Genomic DNA, 18,056 nt, shown 5'->3' on the forward strand with positions numbered 1-18,056 from the left:
ATCCTTGACACACAACAACACAATATCACTGACTCAACATAACACAATATCCTTGACACACAACACAATATCCTTGACTCAACATAACACAATATCCTTGACACACAACACAATATCCTTGACACACAACAACACAATATCCTTGACTCAACATAACACAATATCCTTGACACACAACACAATATCCTTGACACACAACAACACAGTATCCTTGACACACAACACAATATCTTTGACTCACCGTACAACACAAAATCTTTGACTCACCATACAACACAAAATCCTTGACTCACCATACAACACAAAATCCTTGACTCACCATACAACACAAAATCCTTGACTCACCATACAACACAAAAACCTTGACTCACCATACAACACAACATCCTTGAGCGAGGTGCTCTCCAGCGCTAGTTTGGCCACTTTGGGAGCATGCACCTTCCTCAGCTTCAGCCTCTGCTCCTCTATCTTGTCCAGACGCCCTGTGTGCTTCATCTCCAGTTGCTTCAACGCTGACAGAAACGCCTCATGTGACTTGTTCAAGCGGTCCTTTATCTGGGAGGAAATACTCTTTGCTAACCTGAAACATGTATAATATATTTACACAAACAGAATAAACACATACAATATGTGGGTAAGCTATTCATCACTTAAGGCAATATGCCAGCATATTCAGGAACAAAAGATAAACAGTCATTTTTACCCTTGGTACCAAAGAGGGCACATTAATCAGCATTGTGTATCATTGAGATTAAACTCTCCACATTTCACGCAATCAGATCTCTCATGTAACACAATCAATTCTCACCTGCCACGCAATCAACTCTCACCTGTCACACAATCAGATCTCACATGTAACACAATCAATTCCCACCTGTCAAAACATTCAACTCTCACCTGTCACACAATCAACTCCCACCCGTTAAAAATATCAACTCTCACCTGTCAAAACAATCAACTCTCACCTGTCAAATTATCAACTCTCACCTGTCACACAATCAACTCTCACCTGTCATACAATCAACTCTCACCTGTCACACTATCAACTCTCACCTGTCACACGATCAGCTCTCACCTGTCACACAATCAACTCTCATCCGTCAAAACAATCAACTCTCAACTGTCACACAATCAACTCTCACCTGTCACACAATCAACACCCACCCGTCAAAACAATCAACTCCCAACTGTCACACTATCAACTCTCACCTGTCACACTATCAACTCTCACCTGTCACACAATCAGCTCTCACCTGTCACACAATCAACTCTCACCCGTCAAAACAATCAACTCCCAACTGTCACACTATCAACTCTCACCTGTCACACTATCAACTCTCACCTGTCACACAATCAGCTCTCACCTGTCACACAATCAACTCCCACCCGTCAAAACAATCAACTCTCAACTGTCACACTATCAACTCTCACCTGTCACACAATCAGCTCTCACCTGTCACACAATCAGCTCTCACCTGTCACACAATCAACTCCCACCCGTCAAAACAATCAACTCTCAACTGTCACACTATCAACTCTCAACTCTCAACTGTCATACAATCAACTCTCACCTGTCACACAATCAGCTCTCACCTGTCACACAATCAACTCCCACCCGTCAAAACAATCAACTCTCAACTGTCCAACAATCAAACTCTCACCTGTCACACTATCAACTCTCACCTGTCACACTATCAACTCCCACCAGTCAAAACAATCAACTCTCAACTGTCCCACAATCAACTCTCACCTGTCACACTATCAACTCTCACCTGTCACACTATCAACTCTCACCTGTCACACAATCAGCTCTCACCTGTCACACAATCAACTCTCACCAGTCAAAACAATCAACTCTCACACAATCAACTCTCACCTGTCACACAATCAACTCTCACCTGCCACACAATCAACTCCCGTCTGTCACACAATCAGCTCTCACCTGTCACAGAATCAACTCACACCTGTCACACAATCACCTCTCACCTGCCACAGTCAGCTTTCATCTGTCAAACAATCAACTCTCACCTGTCACACAATCATCTCCCTCATCTGTCACACAATTAACTCCCACCTGTTACACATCTGCTCTCACCTGTCTCACAATCAGCTCTCACCTGTCACACAATCAACTCTCATCCGTCAAAACAATCAACTCTCAACTGTCACACAATCAACTCTCACCTGTCACACAATCAACTCCCACCCGTCAAAACAATCAACTCCCACCTGTCACACTATCAACTCTCACCTGTCACACTATCAACTCTCACCTATCATACAATCAACTCTCACCTGTCACACAATCAGCTCTCACCTGTCACACAATCAACTCCCACCCGTCAAAACAATCAACTCCCACCTGTCACACTATCAACTCTCACCTGTCACACTATCAACTCTCACCTGTCACACTATCAACTCTCACCTATCATACAATCAACTCTCACCTGTCACACAATCAACTCTCACCTGTCACACAATCAACTCCCACCCGTCAAAACAATCAACTCTCAACTGTCACACTATCAACTCTCACCTGTCACACAATCAACTCTCACCTGTCACACAATCAGCTCTCACCTGTCACACAATCAACTCCCACCAGTCAAAACAATCAACTCTCACCTGTCAAACTATCAACTCTCACCTGTCACACTATCAACTCTCACCTGTCCCACAATCAACTCTCACCTGTCACACAATCAGCTCTCACCTGTCACACAATCAACTCCCACCCGTCAAAACAATCAACTCTCAACTGTCACACAATCAACTCTCACCTGTCACACTATCAACTCTCACCTGTCACACTATCAACTCTCAACTGTCAAAACAATCAGCTCTCACCTGTCACACAATCAGCTCTCACCCGTCAAAACAATCAACTCTCACACAATCAACTCTCACCTGCCACACAGTCAGCTCTCATCTGTCACACAATCAACTCTCACCTGTCACACAATCAACTCCCACCTGTCACACAATCAGCTCTCACCTGTCACACAATCAACTCACACCTGTCACACAATCACCTCACCTGCCACACAGTCAGCTCTCATCTGTCAAACAATCAACTCTCACCTGTCACACAATCATCTCCCTCATCTGTCATACAATTAACTCCCACCTGTTACACATCTGCTCTCACCTGTCACACAATCAACTCTCACCTTTCACAAAATCAACTCTCACCTGTCACACAATCATCCCTCACCTGTCACACAATCAACTCTCACCTGTAACACCATCAGATCTCAAATGTAACACAATCAACTCTCACCTGTCACACAATCAACTCTCACCTGTAACACCATCAGATCTCAAATGTAACACAATAAACTCTCACCTGTCACACAATCAACTCTCACCTGGCCTCACTGAGACTCCCAAGCATGTCTGCTGCCACCTTCTTCTTCCAGTCAACATCAATCTTGGGAGGTGTCTTCCACGGCATTGACTGAACCATCTGCAGACAAACAAACCACCACAGTCATCAACATGTTCGGAACATGTAAATGTATGACAATTCTGTTGTCTTAGGCTTTCAGTTGGTACTCCAGCTTGATACAGTAATCTTTCTAGATTATCTCCAGAAACAGGTTCCATAAATGTGAGAATTGCTGTGAAATTTATATCAATGGATCACAGAAAATAAGTGACGACATCGGATACTTGCAAAAGGGTTAATCATGGTCAGTCGTCATTCGTTTACAGAACAACCTTCACAACCAGCAAACAACTGTACTTGAGTTGTAAATCCTTTAGAACATTAATACAGTAGAGTATTTAATTTAAAAATAACCCAAGCGAACAACCAAATATATATTTGGTCAATGATTGTTCATCCTTCCACTGATAACTTAACTCAGGGCACAAACTGGAGGGCACAAACTAGCAACAGACATATATCCAAGATGAAAGTTTCTAAAACACTTAGTGTCAAGAAAATAGGTGTGATCCTGAGTTCCCCTACCTGCTTCATCCTCTCCAGCAACACCTTGATCAGGGACGAACTGGACCTCACGGTGATCTCCACCTGATATGCCGCATTCAGAATCTGGCAACAAAACCACATAATCTTGTCATAATCCATCGGACATAATCCATCAAATCACAGCCAGTACATGAGTTGGATGGAGAATATAGACACTGCAAAAATCAATAAAGTCATTTCAAGCATCAATACATGCTCTTCATAACATACAGGATAGAGCCAGACGTACCTGTTTGAGAGCATCTGTCGTTTTGGCCCCTTCTGGGTTTTCCTTGTCCAAGCACTCTAAGCTCTCCAAACAACGGGTCAATGTCCCTGTTAATGTCCATGCATGAATCAGTGGTGGCATAAGATGTGGCAAAAACATTGGGTATGTTACAATGCACTCGTGTATTCAGTGACTCGAATCATATCAAATGTTTGATCAGCATTCTAGAAGTTGATGAGTCAATGAGAAAATATACAACTTAACGGGTAACAACTTCTTGTTCACTGCACAGAGTGAAGTTGCCGTGTAGATTCTTACACAGTTTTCAAGCTTTTCAAGAAGTTGTTATCCATAAAGTTGTCTGCTTTTCTATCTAATCGTATCCCTTCACAAATTCAATTTGTTTTTTGCAGTCATAAGAATCGAATATTCATGAAATATTATTAAAAAAGGAGTGTTTTTACTTCAAATTTAGTTTTCTTTGATGGGCATTTTAAAAGTTGAGTTGATGAAGAATAATGACAATTATTAAGGATATACAACTTCTTTTTTTCTGCCTATGTCGAAACGTCGCCTCCACAGAATAAAAGAAGGTGTATGTCCATAATAATTGTCATTATTCTTCAAATTTAGGGTTATTTATCAAACCTAGGTATGTAAAACAGTATATATCCAAGCCAGGCATGATAATAGTCAACACCGTCAAATGTTTAATTAGACAGTAATGCTGTCATTGGTTATTGCATTGTCATGATAAACGAACACTGTCAACACGGTTCAAAACATATCAAAGACATTTTTGGTAATTGTTTCACTCCATTATAATGCATAATACATCAACTGCTGGCGTCCACACCTTAACCACTAGACATTGTACCCACATGCCCTGGTTTTCGCATGAGAAATAACAGAACTTCAAAAGGCATAAGTTTAGCATGTGTTGATAAGAATAATAAGCAAACAGAATCTCAAATGGAGTTATATTCTGGAAACAGTATGTGATGGACAAACGGACAAGTGAACAGATTGACATTCCCCTATCCCCTTCCAACTTTATGGCATGGTGTAATAAGCAGGTGTCCACAGTGAAATGCATCTCATGTTTCAAAAGGACACACTATTTCTCATTCACAGGTTTAAATAAGTGGACATTTTAGTCAGTAAACTCATAAATAAAGTATATCAAAGAACATTGTATGATAGGCATTGTAATATGACGTACATTACATCTTCAAAATGGCCATTAACGCTAACACATGCTGTCTTGAGCCTTTAGGTTTTCATGTGTATATGTTTCAGTTTGTAAAGGTGCGCTACCACATAAAAAAAGTTCCCACATCAGAATGATAACTCTAGTATATCCAGTTTTCGACCTAGCTTACAGCAAAACAATCTGAATGAAGCCTTGTGCTGCATTGATGTCAGTGAACATGTCTATCGGAGTCGAAACTACATGACTTCAACACAGAATTAGCACATACGACAGGCTCAGCCTGATTTTGAGCATATATATGTTTGGTAATGTATGGTAATAGTAGCATATGGAGTTCCATCTCCTTTTTCTGTTATGAATAAAACAATGACTGACTGGCATGTAGACTCAGATTTGGACCAATTGCTTATATCTGTCAAATAAAGGTCTCTAATACAAAACATTTAATCTATCTCAAGTATAGAAATATATTTATCATCTTTAAACGTGAGAAAATATAGAACTACGTTGTTCATCTCATGATTTATTCATAGAAACAGGCAGACATTGGCATCAAAAGGGAATTTAGAATAAGTAAACTGTGTAATTTAACCTAATTGAAGATGAATATCATTTTCTCCTATGTTCAGCTTACGACTCTTTGAGAACCAAGTGTTTAAAAGCTATTGCTTCATAACATCTATAAATTTGTGCCTTTTGTTAAACCATTCAAGCCAACAATACTTTGAACGATTGTCTATGTACTTACATTATGTATTTTTTACACCGAAAATACCTACTTTGTTAAATGTCTACTGCCTAAATTACACTACAACTGTACTACAGGCCTGTGACCTTTACAGTGCAGAAAATATAGATGATAAACTCAGCGTCATGCTACTGGAAGTATGCCATATTTAGAAACAGCCACAACCTGTCGCTACAGGAAAACACTGTCGAGTAGAGAACAAACATTGATCTAACTGAACAAATGAAAACATGCAGCATGACGTGATCATGACACAGCACGACAGTACAATGTCAACATGTCCGGCACAGTAGCTGACTCTGTCACAGGTTGTAGTACCTATTAATAATGGTGTGTTAACTGTATATGCCTCATATGAGAGGAAAGGTCGCATTGACCCAGGTTTTGATTGGTGAAATTCACAACTGTGGGTATGGTGTTGATAATATAAGTAAAACTCGTCACTCCATCTAAATTTGCTAGGATTTGAACCTAGGACAGGCAGACACTTGCACAGGAGAGAGAAATGATTGTTTGTTTTTGTTTGTTTTTAAACACCACACACAGTAGTATTCCAACGATATAGCAACGGTCTGTAAATAATCAAGTCTAGACCATACAATCCAGCGATCAAACAAGTCAGTGAGCCTGACAACCCGATCCCATTAGTTGCCTCTTACAACAAGCATGGTTGCTGATTCCTAACCTGAATCTTCACTATGAATAGAAAGTTTATGTAATAAAGTAATTATGAATTATTTGGTTCCGAAAAGTACACTCATTACATTACATGACCCTCATATTTCCTGGCAGGATCCATGACATTAGTAACAGTGGGTCCTCTGGACTTCTAGTACTGTAGGGGCGGTGGGGTAGCCTAGTGGTTAAAGCATCTGCTCGTCATGCTGAAGACCCGGGTTCGATTCCCACATGGGTACAATGTGTGAAGCCCATATCTGGTGTCCCCCGCCGTCATATTGCTGGAATATTGCTAAAACCGGCGTAAAACCATCCTTACTCACTCACTCATTCCAGCTTTGTAGGTCAAGACAAAACCTGGTCGAAGCCCGCATGTAAAATTAGAATAAACTGAAACAATGGAGTACTGATAAACTAACATCATCAAGTCTGCACGTATCCTGTATGAAATGTGTGGCAGTGGATAGGCTACAGAGTAAGGCCCAAAAATAAATGTTGTGGTTCCGATTTCCTACATTTCAGAACTAGGGTAGGTAGGTAGGTTTTTTGTTGTTTTTTTGCAAAATATTTTTACATTACTCATGTGTCAGAAAATAAATTTAATTTATTATGTGGTGAGTAAAATTGTTAGGCTCAGAGGGAATATTTAGGGTCGGTCGGGAAATCGGAACCACAAGCTTTTTTTTTTAGGCCTAAGTGGCATGTCTAAGATGTCAAGTTTGTGTCTGCCGGGGGGAGAAGCAGGTAAGTCAACTTGTGGTGGGTTGAGTGGGAGGATAAGGTCAATGTTCAAGAAACAGTCACACCCACGTTACAGGTTTACCATGGAATACACTATCATCCACCAGCCGACAGCTTACCACAGCAGATCAGTCATGTGGAGCAAACACACAGGTCAAGGCCAGGCACCCTGCAGTGAACTCTAACCACTGTTAGCACACACTACAGGGAACCGCCCGAGGTAATGCTGTTGTCCCATACAAAACACTGCAAATCATGTAAATTAACTAACACATTCTTGTCATATCACCCTCATCTTTCATGCTTGGTTTCCTGTATGAAAATATCTAAAAAATGTCAAGTATGTATTCTGTATGAAGCTAGCACAGATTTATAACATCTATAACTGAAGTCTCAGGCAACAAGACAAATGTCAGAGAGGGGATATTAAAAGGATAAACTTTCCCAAGGTACCATTCACCTGTCCCAATGCCAGTCAACTGTACCAGTCTGGTGTCCCAATGTCCCAGTCAGGTGTCCAAATGTATCAGTCAGGTGTCCCAATATCCCAGTCAGGTGTCCCAATGTCCCAGTCAATGTACCAGTCCGGTGTCCCAATATCCCAGTCAGGTGTCCAAATGTATCAGTCAGGTGTCCCAATATCCCAGTCAGGTGTCCAAATGTATCAGTCAGGTGTCCCAATGTCCCAGTCAGTCATCCCAATGTCCCAGTCAATGTACCAGTCAGGTGTCCCAATGTCCCAGTCAGGTGTCCAAATGTATCAGTCAGGTGTCCCAATGTCCCAGTCAGGTGTCCAAATGTATCAGTCAGGTGTCCCAATATCCCAGTCAGGTGTCCCAATGTCCCAGTCAATGTACCAGTCCGGTGTCCCAATATCCCAGTCAGGTGTCCAAATAAATGTATCAGTCAGGTGTCCCAATGTCCCAGTCAGGTGTCCCAATGTCCCAGTCAACTGTACCAGTCCGGTGTCCCAATGTCCCAGTCAGGTGTCCAAATGTATCAGTCAGGTGTCCCAATGTCCCAGTCAACTGTACCAGTCCGGTGTCCCAATGTCCCAGTCAGGTGTCCAAATGTATCAGTCAGGTGTCCCAATATCCCAGTCAGGTGTCCCAATGTCCCAGTCAATGTACCAAATGTGTATCAGTCAGGTGTCCCAATATCCCATTCAGGTGTCCCAATGTCCCAGTCAACTGTACCAGTCCGGTGTCCCAATGTCCAAGTCAGGTGTCCAAATGTATCAGTCAGGTGTCCCAATATCCAAGTCAGGTGTCCAAATGTATCAGTCAGGTGTCCCAATGTTCCAATTTATTGTCCCATTCAATATTCACAATAATCTGGTCTGTCAATGTCCTATTTAACTGTCTATATGTCACAATGTTCTAATAAGATGTCCCAGTGTCCAAATCAACTGTCACTATGTGCCAATTAAGAGTCCCAATGTCCAAGTTAACTGTCCTTAAAAATGATCAAGTTCCACTAGGTGTCCCATTATCCTGAACAAGTATCCCCGAATCCCGATGAACTCAATTTGATGTCACAAGGAGCCAATCATCTGTCCCCATACCAATACTGAGAAAGTGTAATCCAGATATAACATTTGTTACATTCTAATCAAGTTTCACAATGAGCCAATCAGCTCTTGCCAAGTACCAATTAAGTGTCACAATGTCCCAATCACATGCTCTTGAAATTTTACTGTACAATGAGAAGTGTGACCACATACCTGTGGGGATGGTGAGGTAGCCTAGCGGTTAAAGCATTCCCTCGTCATGCTAAAGACCTGGGTTCAATTCCCCACATGGGTACCAGGGCTACAGATAAGGGGCGTACGGGCGTAATGTACGCCTCAAAATCAATTAAGTACGACATAATATAAGATTTCAAGCGTATATCGTAATGCACATAAATACCTTTGTACGCCTAACATTTAGTTTCCGTGCATATCGCGTGCAAATGTAAATCTATTTCGATAAATAGTTGTCAAGTTTATTTTGCCAAACACGATTTGACACATGAGGAAACCCCGACAGTAGGAATCACTTGTGTTGCCATGCAACAATATGCGTCACTATTTTTCGATTGGCTAAAAACTACACTGTTCCTATTTATATCGGACCTGACATTTCGCGCATCACACGGTCGCTCAGTTATTTCTCACGCGTCTTCAAATACAAATACATGGTTGGAAATAGTGATCAATGAATCGTCCAGACAAACCACATCACCAACTCGCTCACACAAAAACATGTCAGTACTCCTTCAAAATTCTCAGTACACCTCCACTTGCAATATGATGTGTAAGTACACTCGCACCCCCAAAAGTTATCTGGAGCCCTGGGTACAATGTGTGAAGATCGTTTCTGGTGTCAGCCGCCATGATATTGCTGGAAAATTGCTAAAAGAGACGTCAAACCATACTCACTCACTCACTGACGCACATACCTGTGTAGGAGTCCCGGAGGATGTCGATGGAGCTGATGAGTTTCCCGGCCACTGCATGATTGAGTCGACTGAGGACCAGTTCCTGGATTTGACCTGTACACATCTTCAGACCCTTGCTGGTCTGAATCTGACCGTTCTCATCAATGTCAACACCTGCAATATCCATGGCAATATCCATACAACATACTTCATGAATGTTAAAAAACACCCCTGGGTTTAAGCTCACATGTAAATGTCATATTCAGGATAAGGATTTCTTTAAAGCATGGATTGATATTATAACCAAACCTGATGCTCCGAGAACAAAAGATGTGAATACATTTGACATTGTGCATGAAGGGAGCACCCACAAAATCAATAATGTTGAAGCCAGCTTCAAAAGCAAGCAAACATATTATTGGTAAGACTGACAGGATTGCACCTGCACCAACCAAATTCCTCCTGCAACCAACCAGCTGTCAAAAGCAAAACAAACATATTATTGCACTGTCATCAACCAACTGACAGGCACTGTCATCACCCAACTAAACCCTCTTGCACTGTCATCACCCAACCAAATTCTTGCACTGTCATCACCAACCAAACAAATCCCTCTTGCACTGTCATCAACCAACTAAACCCCTCTTGCACTGTCACCAACCAACCAAACCCCTCTTGCACTGTCATCACCCAACCAACCAACCAAACCCCTCTTGCACTGTCACCAACCAACCAAACTTCTCTTGCACTGTCACCAACCAACCAAACCCCTCCTGCACTGTCACCAACCAACCAAACCCCTCTTGCACTGTCACCAACCAACCAAACCCCTCTTGCACTGTCACCAACCAACCAAACCCCACTTGCACTGTCATCACCCAACCAACCAAACCCCTCTTGCACTGTCATCAACCAACCAAACCCCTCTTGCACTGTCATCACCCAACTAAACCCCTCTTGCACTGTCATCAACCAACCAAACCCCTCTTGCACTGTCAACCAACCAACCAAGCTCATCTCCTGCACTGTCACCAAAACCAACCAAACCCTCCAAACCCCTCTTGCACTGTCACCAACCAACCAAACCACTCCTAATAACACTGTCACCAACCAACCAAATTCCCAACCAACCAAATCCTCTTGCACTGTCATCAACCAAACAAACCATCAACCAACTCTTTCACACTGTCAACTAAACCAACCAACCAAACCCTCTTACACTGTCATCACCAACCAACCAAACCCCTCTTGCTCATCAACCAACCAAACTGTCATCACCCAAAACCCCTCTTGCACCAAACCAACTCCTCTTGCACTGTCACCAACCAAAAACTCCTCCTGCACTGTCAAACTAAACCCTCCAAACTGTCACTAACCACACAAACTCCTCCTGCACTGTCATCAACCAACCAAACCCTCTTGCAAAACCAACCAAACCCTCTTGCACTGTCACCAACCAACCAAACTCCTCTTGCACTGTCACCAACCAACCAAACCCCTCTTGCACTGTCACCCAAACAAACTAATCTTGCACTGTCACCAACCAACCAAACCCCTCTTGCACTGTCACCAACCAACCAAACCCCTCTTGCACTGTCACCAACCAACCAAACCCCTCTTGCATGCACTGTCACTAACCATCCAAACCCTCATGCACTGTCACTGACCAACCAAACCCTCTCTTGCACTGTCACCAACAACCAAACCCCTCATACTCTAACAAAGTCATCCACTTAACCAATGCCCTCTAGCACTGGCTGCTTCCAAAACAACACCATTTGCAATGAACTCACTCATAAAGTCATATTCCCCAGCTTCTTCAACAAGCTCGTCTTTCATGTTAGAAATGGTCACTGATATCAGAGATTTGATCTCATCCAGTTTTGACACCGCCATCTTGAGGAGGGACTTGTAGAGCTCCTCCTCTTTCTCCTTGGCGAAGTCCAGCTTCTTTGGGGTGATGAGCATGTCGCGGGCCATGTCAAACGCGGACATGATGAACATATTAAGGCACCTGGTGTGAGACTGGTTCAACACTGTTGATGCATTGATCAGATAGCTCTGAAGTGTCCTTCTTGTAAATAGTGCAAACTTTTGGTTAATCTCTTGAAATCGTTCTATGTATTCACTTTCACCTTCATAGTAGTCCCGAGTTAAGGATTTTCTAACCGGCATCTTTCCCGCAACTATATCACTAAGGTATCCAAGCTTACACAGTTGCTGGTACGCCAAATTTGATGACACAAACGACATATTTTTAAAGCCTTGGGACAAGTCTTTGTTTCCTGGCCATTTTGAAGTACTTGTTTGAAGTTCATAGGAAGATGACAGTCTTATTTGATGGGTTGGCGAACCTGGAGCCCCATCAGGTGGGTCCGTATCAACTGTCCTTGACCCAGGGGGAGGAACTCGTACAAAGAACACAGGACGAAAATTTGTGACCTTCCCGAGTTCACTCAGTTCATTTATATCCTGAAAAAGCAGAAATGATGTTGGTTAGTTGAGATAGAGTTTTCAACAAGTAACTTACAGGGGGAAATAACTTTAAAATTGCTAGTGTACTCCGGTACAGTGGCACATGTAAAATCACTTGCCCTGATAATTTGTCCACTATACCGTCCGTTTTCTTGTTGATTTTAAAAAAAAAAAAAAAAATTTACATTGGAACATCAACTGGACACAGGTACAGTGTGATATACAAATTTGCTTGCCCGACAGAAAAAAACACTGGACTCGGACGTCGGGCAAAGGGTTATTTCCACCCCTGACTTATCTCGCATAAGTTGAGAATGATCTGGTTGGTTGGTTTGTTGTTTAACCTCACACTCAGCAATATTCCAGCTATATGACTGCGGTCTGTCAATGATCAAGTCTGGACCTGACAATCCAGTGATTCAACAGCATGAGCATCGATCTAACTCTAAGCAATTGGGATAAGATGACACGTGTCCACCAAGTCAGCAAGCATGGTCACATAATTCCGTTAGTTGCCTTTAACGACAAGCATTGGTTGTTGAAGATCAATCCTAATCCGGATCTTCACGGGTTACTTGAGAATGAGACAAAATATACAAAAATTATGCCAGGGAAGCCTGTACTTTTATTTAGAAGAGGCTGCACAGAAAATGCACAGAAAATGCTGTATCAAGTACTCCAGCAATGTATAGAGAACATTGTGTATATATATATGCTCACACACCTGGGGGTGCTGGTGTTTCCTCTGTTCTTCTCCAGGTTTCTTCACAGAACTATTGCACTGTGGGTGATATGCCAGGGAATATTAATAAATTGCTTCTAAGTATGTAACAGTTTAAACATGAAGTGTAAAACCTTTGTCAGCTTTGTGTGTATTTCAGTGTTGTTACTTTGAGACTCTTTCAGTGTTGTCACAACCCTAGTGTACAGTACACAACCCTGTGCACATGGAGAACAAATAGGTGCATGACCAGATGGTGGCCACAGGAATACGTGCAAACACCTACCCTGTGTACAGCAACGTGCAGTGTTCTTCTCAACGTGCTGGACTTCTGTCCCAGTACAAGCTGTGAATGGGTACCTCGTTAGGATGATATTCTGGCTCTAGTGGCTGCAAGAGATGTATACTCCCAGGGAGTTGAAATTGATAATACTTTCTGTGGCGTTGAGATTGACATCCAATGATCGAGGGAACAAATACCAGCGCCTTGAGCATGCACTAGTTGCCTGGATATGTGCGCTATATAAATATCCTATAATAAATAATAATGAAGTGGAAATTGAAGTATTACTTTTGAGAATGTATAGAGTGTTGAAAATATATAAAACATGTTTAACATGAAGTGGATACCTTTTATACCTTTTTGAAAATGAACTGTCTCATGTCAATTATATGCTCCGTAAGCACATTGTACTTATATTCCACTTGAATTCTAAAATGTTTCATGTGTATTTGTAAGCAAGCAATGATAATATTATTATGTTATGCTGAAATGACCCACGTACTTTACTCACACATACTGATGTCAAACTGATGTGTGGGTATGCAGGGGTAGCCTAGTGGTCAAAGTGTTCCCTCGTTATGCCAAGACCCGGGTTCAATTCCCAACATGGATACAATGTGTGAAGCCCATTTCTGGAGTCTCCCGCTCTGATTTTGCTAAAAGCGGTGCAAAAATAAAACCTCACTCACTCTGGGTATGCCTCTTTGCACTAGGAATGTATCTGGTGCTATTATTATTTCAACCATGCCACTCCACAAGACAAGCATTTTGTACCCAGTACATAATAGTCCGCTGTTACCTCCCCTTGCAAGTTGAACAACCTGACATAGTTTCCTACATTAATAATCTGGTTTAATCAAGATAACAATAACATAATTAGGAGCTGATGAGTACATGTCAATCAAATGAAACTTGATTCAAACAAAGGGACATCGTATATCTGTCTTCATATATCCATTTCCATTGTTGATGAATATTAAATGAAAATTTACAATATAGATGATGGTGGTACAGCTAAAACAATAGGTGAAGTGAGGTGAAATTGGGTTTAACGCCGTGCTTGAGAATATTTCGCTCATATGACGACGTGCATGCGTGTGTATGTGTATGTGCAGCTGCTTGTACTAGCCCAGACTAAAGCTGGTTTTATAGTGCTAGCTCACTGAGATACCATGCCGCAGTGAAGCATGAATACCCCACTCAGACACATTATACTGACTCCGAGCCGACCAGTCCTTGTTGTACCCATTAATGCCGGGCACCAGGAAGGGACCAACAAGTACCATATTTTAACGTCTTTTGGTATGACGCGGTCGGGGATCGAACCCGCGACCTTCCGCTCTCTGGGCGGACGCTCTAACCACTACACAAAGGAGGCGGTCTTGATGAATATTAAATGAAAATTTACAATATAAAGGATGGCGATACAGCTGAAACAATAGAGGTCTGCATTGTTTATTCCAATACACAGATACCAACAACAAAGGACTCAAAATAACCACATTGTTGTCAACATCATTGGCAATAGCAAACTACACAATGAGATATCTGGCCCACTTACATGACAAACGGTTACGCACTAGTTACAGCGTTTATGTAGTTCAACATCGACACAAACAGATCGCAGATATACAATCTATGAATGTGTGACATCAGTCACACACGGTGACTATCACTATAACAATGACAATAATCTCTACACCAGGGATTTACAGGACGTCCTATACTCATAAAATTTACAATGAACGCGACTGAATTTATTAGCGCGTCCACAGGGACTCAGAAAAAGTCCATATGCTTTTTGTAAAAATTCCAATCAAGTGACAGTAAGTTATCACTGAGTTTGCTACTAGCTGGGTTATGGTATTATTGGAATTTAATTACTGTAACAATGTGATGATCATGATACACAATACAATAACAGTATTGATAATAATATTTAAGTGTCTTGGATCCCCATTTTGTTGGCCAGGACCCCTGAATATTAAGAATATGAGTCCCAGGAACCCTCAAATACAGGAATCGAGGTAAATCACTGCTACAACTACTGCTACTTGGCACATTTCCAGTATTCTTTGATCATGGCTTCAATATATAAAAGCAAACTATTCACACAAAAAAAACCTACACAATTCCTCAACAGAAAGTTTTGAAATGCTGATGTAGATACATATCAAATTTACTGATGGAAACTGTGCAGCCAAGAAACTATGTAGCCAAGCGTAAAATTTCCATATTGGTTTTCTTCCTAAAATGGACATACACACACAGGGTTTTACCTCGACTCACAAAAATTATTAGCCTTAAGGGTCCTTCTGGCATTGTGAAGGTCCTGTGAAGTAACTGTGTAGAGAACTTTATGTTTTAATAATTTCTTTAGAGCTTGAAATGAACCATTGATCATGTGAACTGATGGGTGAAATGTTGCGTGCAACTGCTCTGAAAGAACAACCAAACACTAAGCAGAGTCATAGAGTGAGTGAGTGAGTGAGTTTAGTTTTACGCCGCTCTCAGCAATATTCCAGCTATGTGGCGGCGGTCTGTAAATAATTGAGTCTGGACCAGACAATCCAGTGATCAACAGCATGAGCATCGACCTAGGCAATTCAGAGTCATAGATGTGTTGGGGTACAGTGAATAATACTGTGCATCCCTCTGGACACAGTGAATCTTTTTCTGCGTCCATTCTCTACATTTGTGGGTACTGGACGCACATTTGCACGTCGCGTAAAACCATGACACATCTGCAATAGTTCAAATATGCTCTTACAAATCTACAACAAATAATGAACTCTAGGTTTCTGAAAATGACAAGATTCTCAGAATGTTCCTGGGCCATTTTTTCAAGACACCGTTAAAGGAATTAACAAACTTCAACTGTTTTGTCTGTGACCTTGACATGTTTTACATCTAATGTTCAAACTACTTCAGTTTGGTTTGTTGTTTAGCGCCGCTCTCAGCAAAATTCCAGCTACATGGCGGCAGTCAGAAAATACTCAAGTCCGGACCAGACAATCCAATGACTGACAACATGAGCATTGTTCTACGCAATTTGGCAAGTCGAAGTTAAAGCACTTTCTTTTTAGTGTATTTTCTTTTCTTTTAAAAACTTCCTTTTTTCATAAAATTTGTTTATTTCTGAGAGAAAGTCTCTGGTCTCTCTCTTTAATGTATTTTATTTTCATTTAAAAACTCTGTTTTTGTTAAATATGTTCACTTCCAAGACGAGATGTTAGGCCATATGTCTCCCTACGTTGAATTGTCAAGGGTCAACGTTACTCCCTGGATTGACATTCCAAGGTCAGCCATCAGCCTCGTATCACACAAATGACTCAATCTGACAGATTAATTGCAATCAGGATTGTGACTTTTGACCCTGGCCACACCATGGTCTCCTTTCTCAACTCACACAGAATCTGTGACAAGTGTATCCTTGGAAACAAATGTGCTGATATGAGCAAAAGAGCCACATGAAAACAAATTTACAGACATTGTGTCTCTTTACATGTGTACCATACAATATGTCTTCATGACAACATGTTGACAAGAATGTAACCTTGTCAAAAAAGAGATGGCTGCGGTTAGAATATAGGTCCCCGACCTGTAACATGAGGCCACAAAATGGATCAGGTGGGCAGACAAGATGACTTGTTAAATTACATCTCCCAACTGTATCGTACTGACCCATGCTCATGAGATCAATCACTGGACTATCTGGTCCAGATTCAAATTTCAATTATTTTCTGTTTGTTTACACACTGTTGTCATATATCTGAAATTTTATTTTAGGTACTGAGTGAGAGAGTGAGTGAGTTTAGTTTCACGCCGCACTCGGCAATATTCCAGCTATATGGCGGCGGTCTGTAAATAATCGAGTCTGGACCAGACAATCCAGTGATCAACAGCAAGAGCATCAATCTGCGCATTTGGGAACAGATGACATGTGTCAACCAAGTCAGCGAGCCTGACCACCCGATCCCGTTAGTCGCCTCTTACGACAAGCATAGTCGCCTTTTGTAGCAAGCATGGGTTGCTGAAGACCTATTCTACCCCGGATCTTCACGGATCTTTTAGGTGCTGAACAATACAACAAAGAACCAAATAGCAATATTCCAGCAACATCACGGCAGGGGACACCAGAAATAGGCTTCACACATTGTACCCATGCGGGGAATTGAAACCGGGTCTTCGGCATGACGAGCACACGCTTTAACTACTAGGCTACCTCAACGCCCCAACATAATTAGAAAAATACATGTGAATATAACTTGCGCAGACAAATTGCATTCAGGCTATATGGTTATATAACACAGTACAATATTTCTTTATGTAACATTAGCCACTGATAAGATTGATTAAAAATACTCTTTCAGGATTTTACTTGATGCATGAGAGTGCATCTTGTTCACATAAATGTATAGAGTAACGCAGAGAGAAATATATTGCATCACGAGGACACAGAATTATGTTCATTGTATTCAATTCTTGACAAGAGATATACGGTAAACGCCCTGTCATTATGAAATCTTCAGGTACAGTTCAGCACACTAGCTCATTACTTTGCACAACAT

At 41.5% G+C, this 18,056-nt stretch overlaps 1 protein-coding gene across 1 annotated transcript in view; it reads right to left on the reverse strand.

Annotated features, from left to right (window-relative positions):
- LOC124258560 (dual serine/threonine and tyrosine protein kinase-like) overlaps window positions 1–18,056 on the reverse strand; it is a 41,964-nt gene that overhangs the window by 6,374 nt on the left and 17,534 nt on the right. The window contains exons 3-8 of the mRNA XM_046692624.1: window positions 11,800–12,478; window positions 10,028–10,180; window positions 4,227–4,312; window positions 3,977–4,060; window positions 3,372–3,469; window positions 372–580 (exon numbers count right to left, since the gene is read on the reverse strand). Coding sequence (XP_046548580.1) covers window positions 372–580; window positions 3,372–3,469; window positions 3,977–4,060; window positions 4,227–4,312; window positions 10,028–10,180; window positions 11,800–12,478 — 1,309 coding nt within the window. The remainder of the gene's footprint in view (window positions 1–371; window positions 581–3,371; window positions 3,470–3,976; window positions 4,061–4,226; window positions 4,313–10,027; window positions 10,181–11,799; window positions 12,479–18,056) is intronic.

This window comes from Haliotis rubra, unplaced genomic scaffold, assembly GCF_003918875.1.
Source record: "Haliotis rubra isolate DU_JTF1 unplaced genomic scaffold, ASM391887v1 Scf698, whole genome shotgun sequence".
Taxonomy (NCBI): domain Eukaryota; kingdom Metazoa; phylum Mollusca; class Gastropoda; order Lepetellida; family Haliotidae; genus Haliotis; species Haliotis rubra.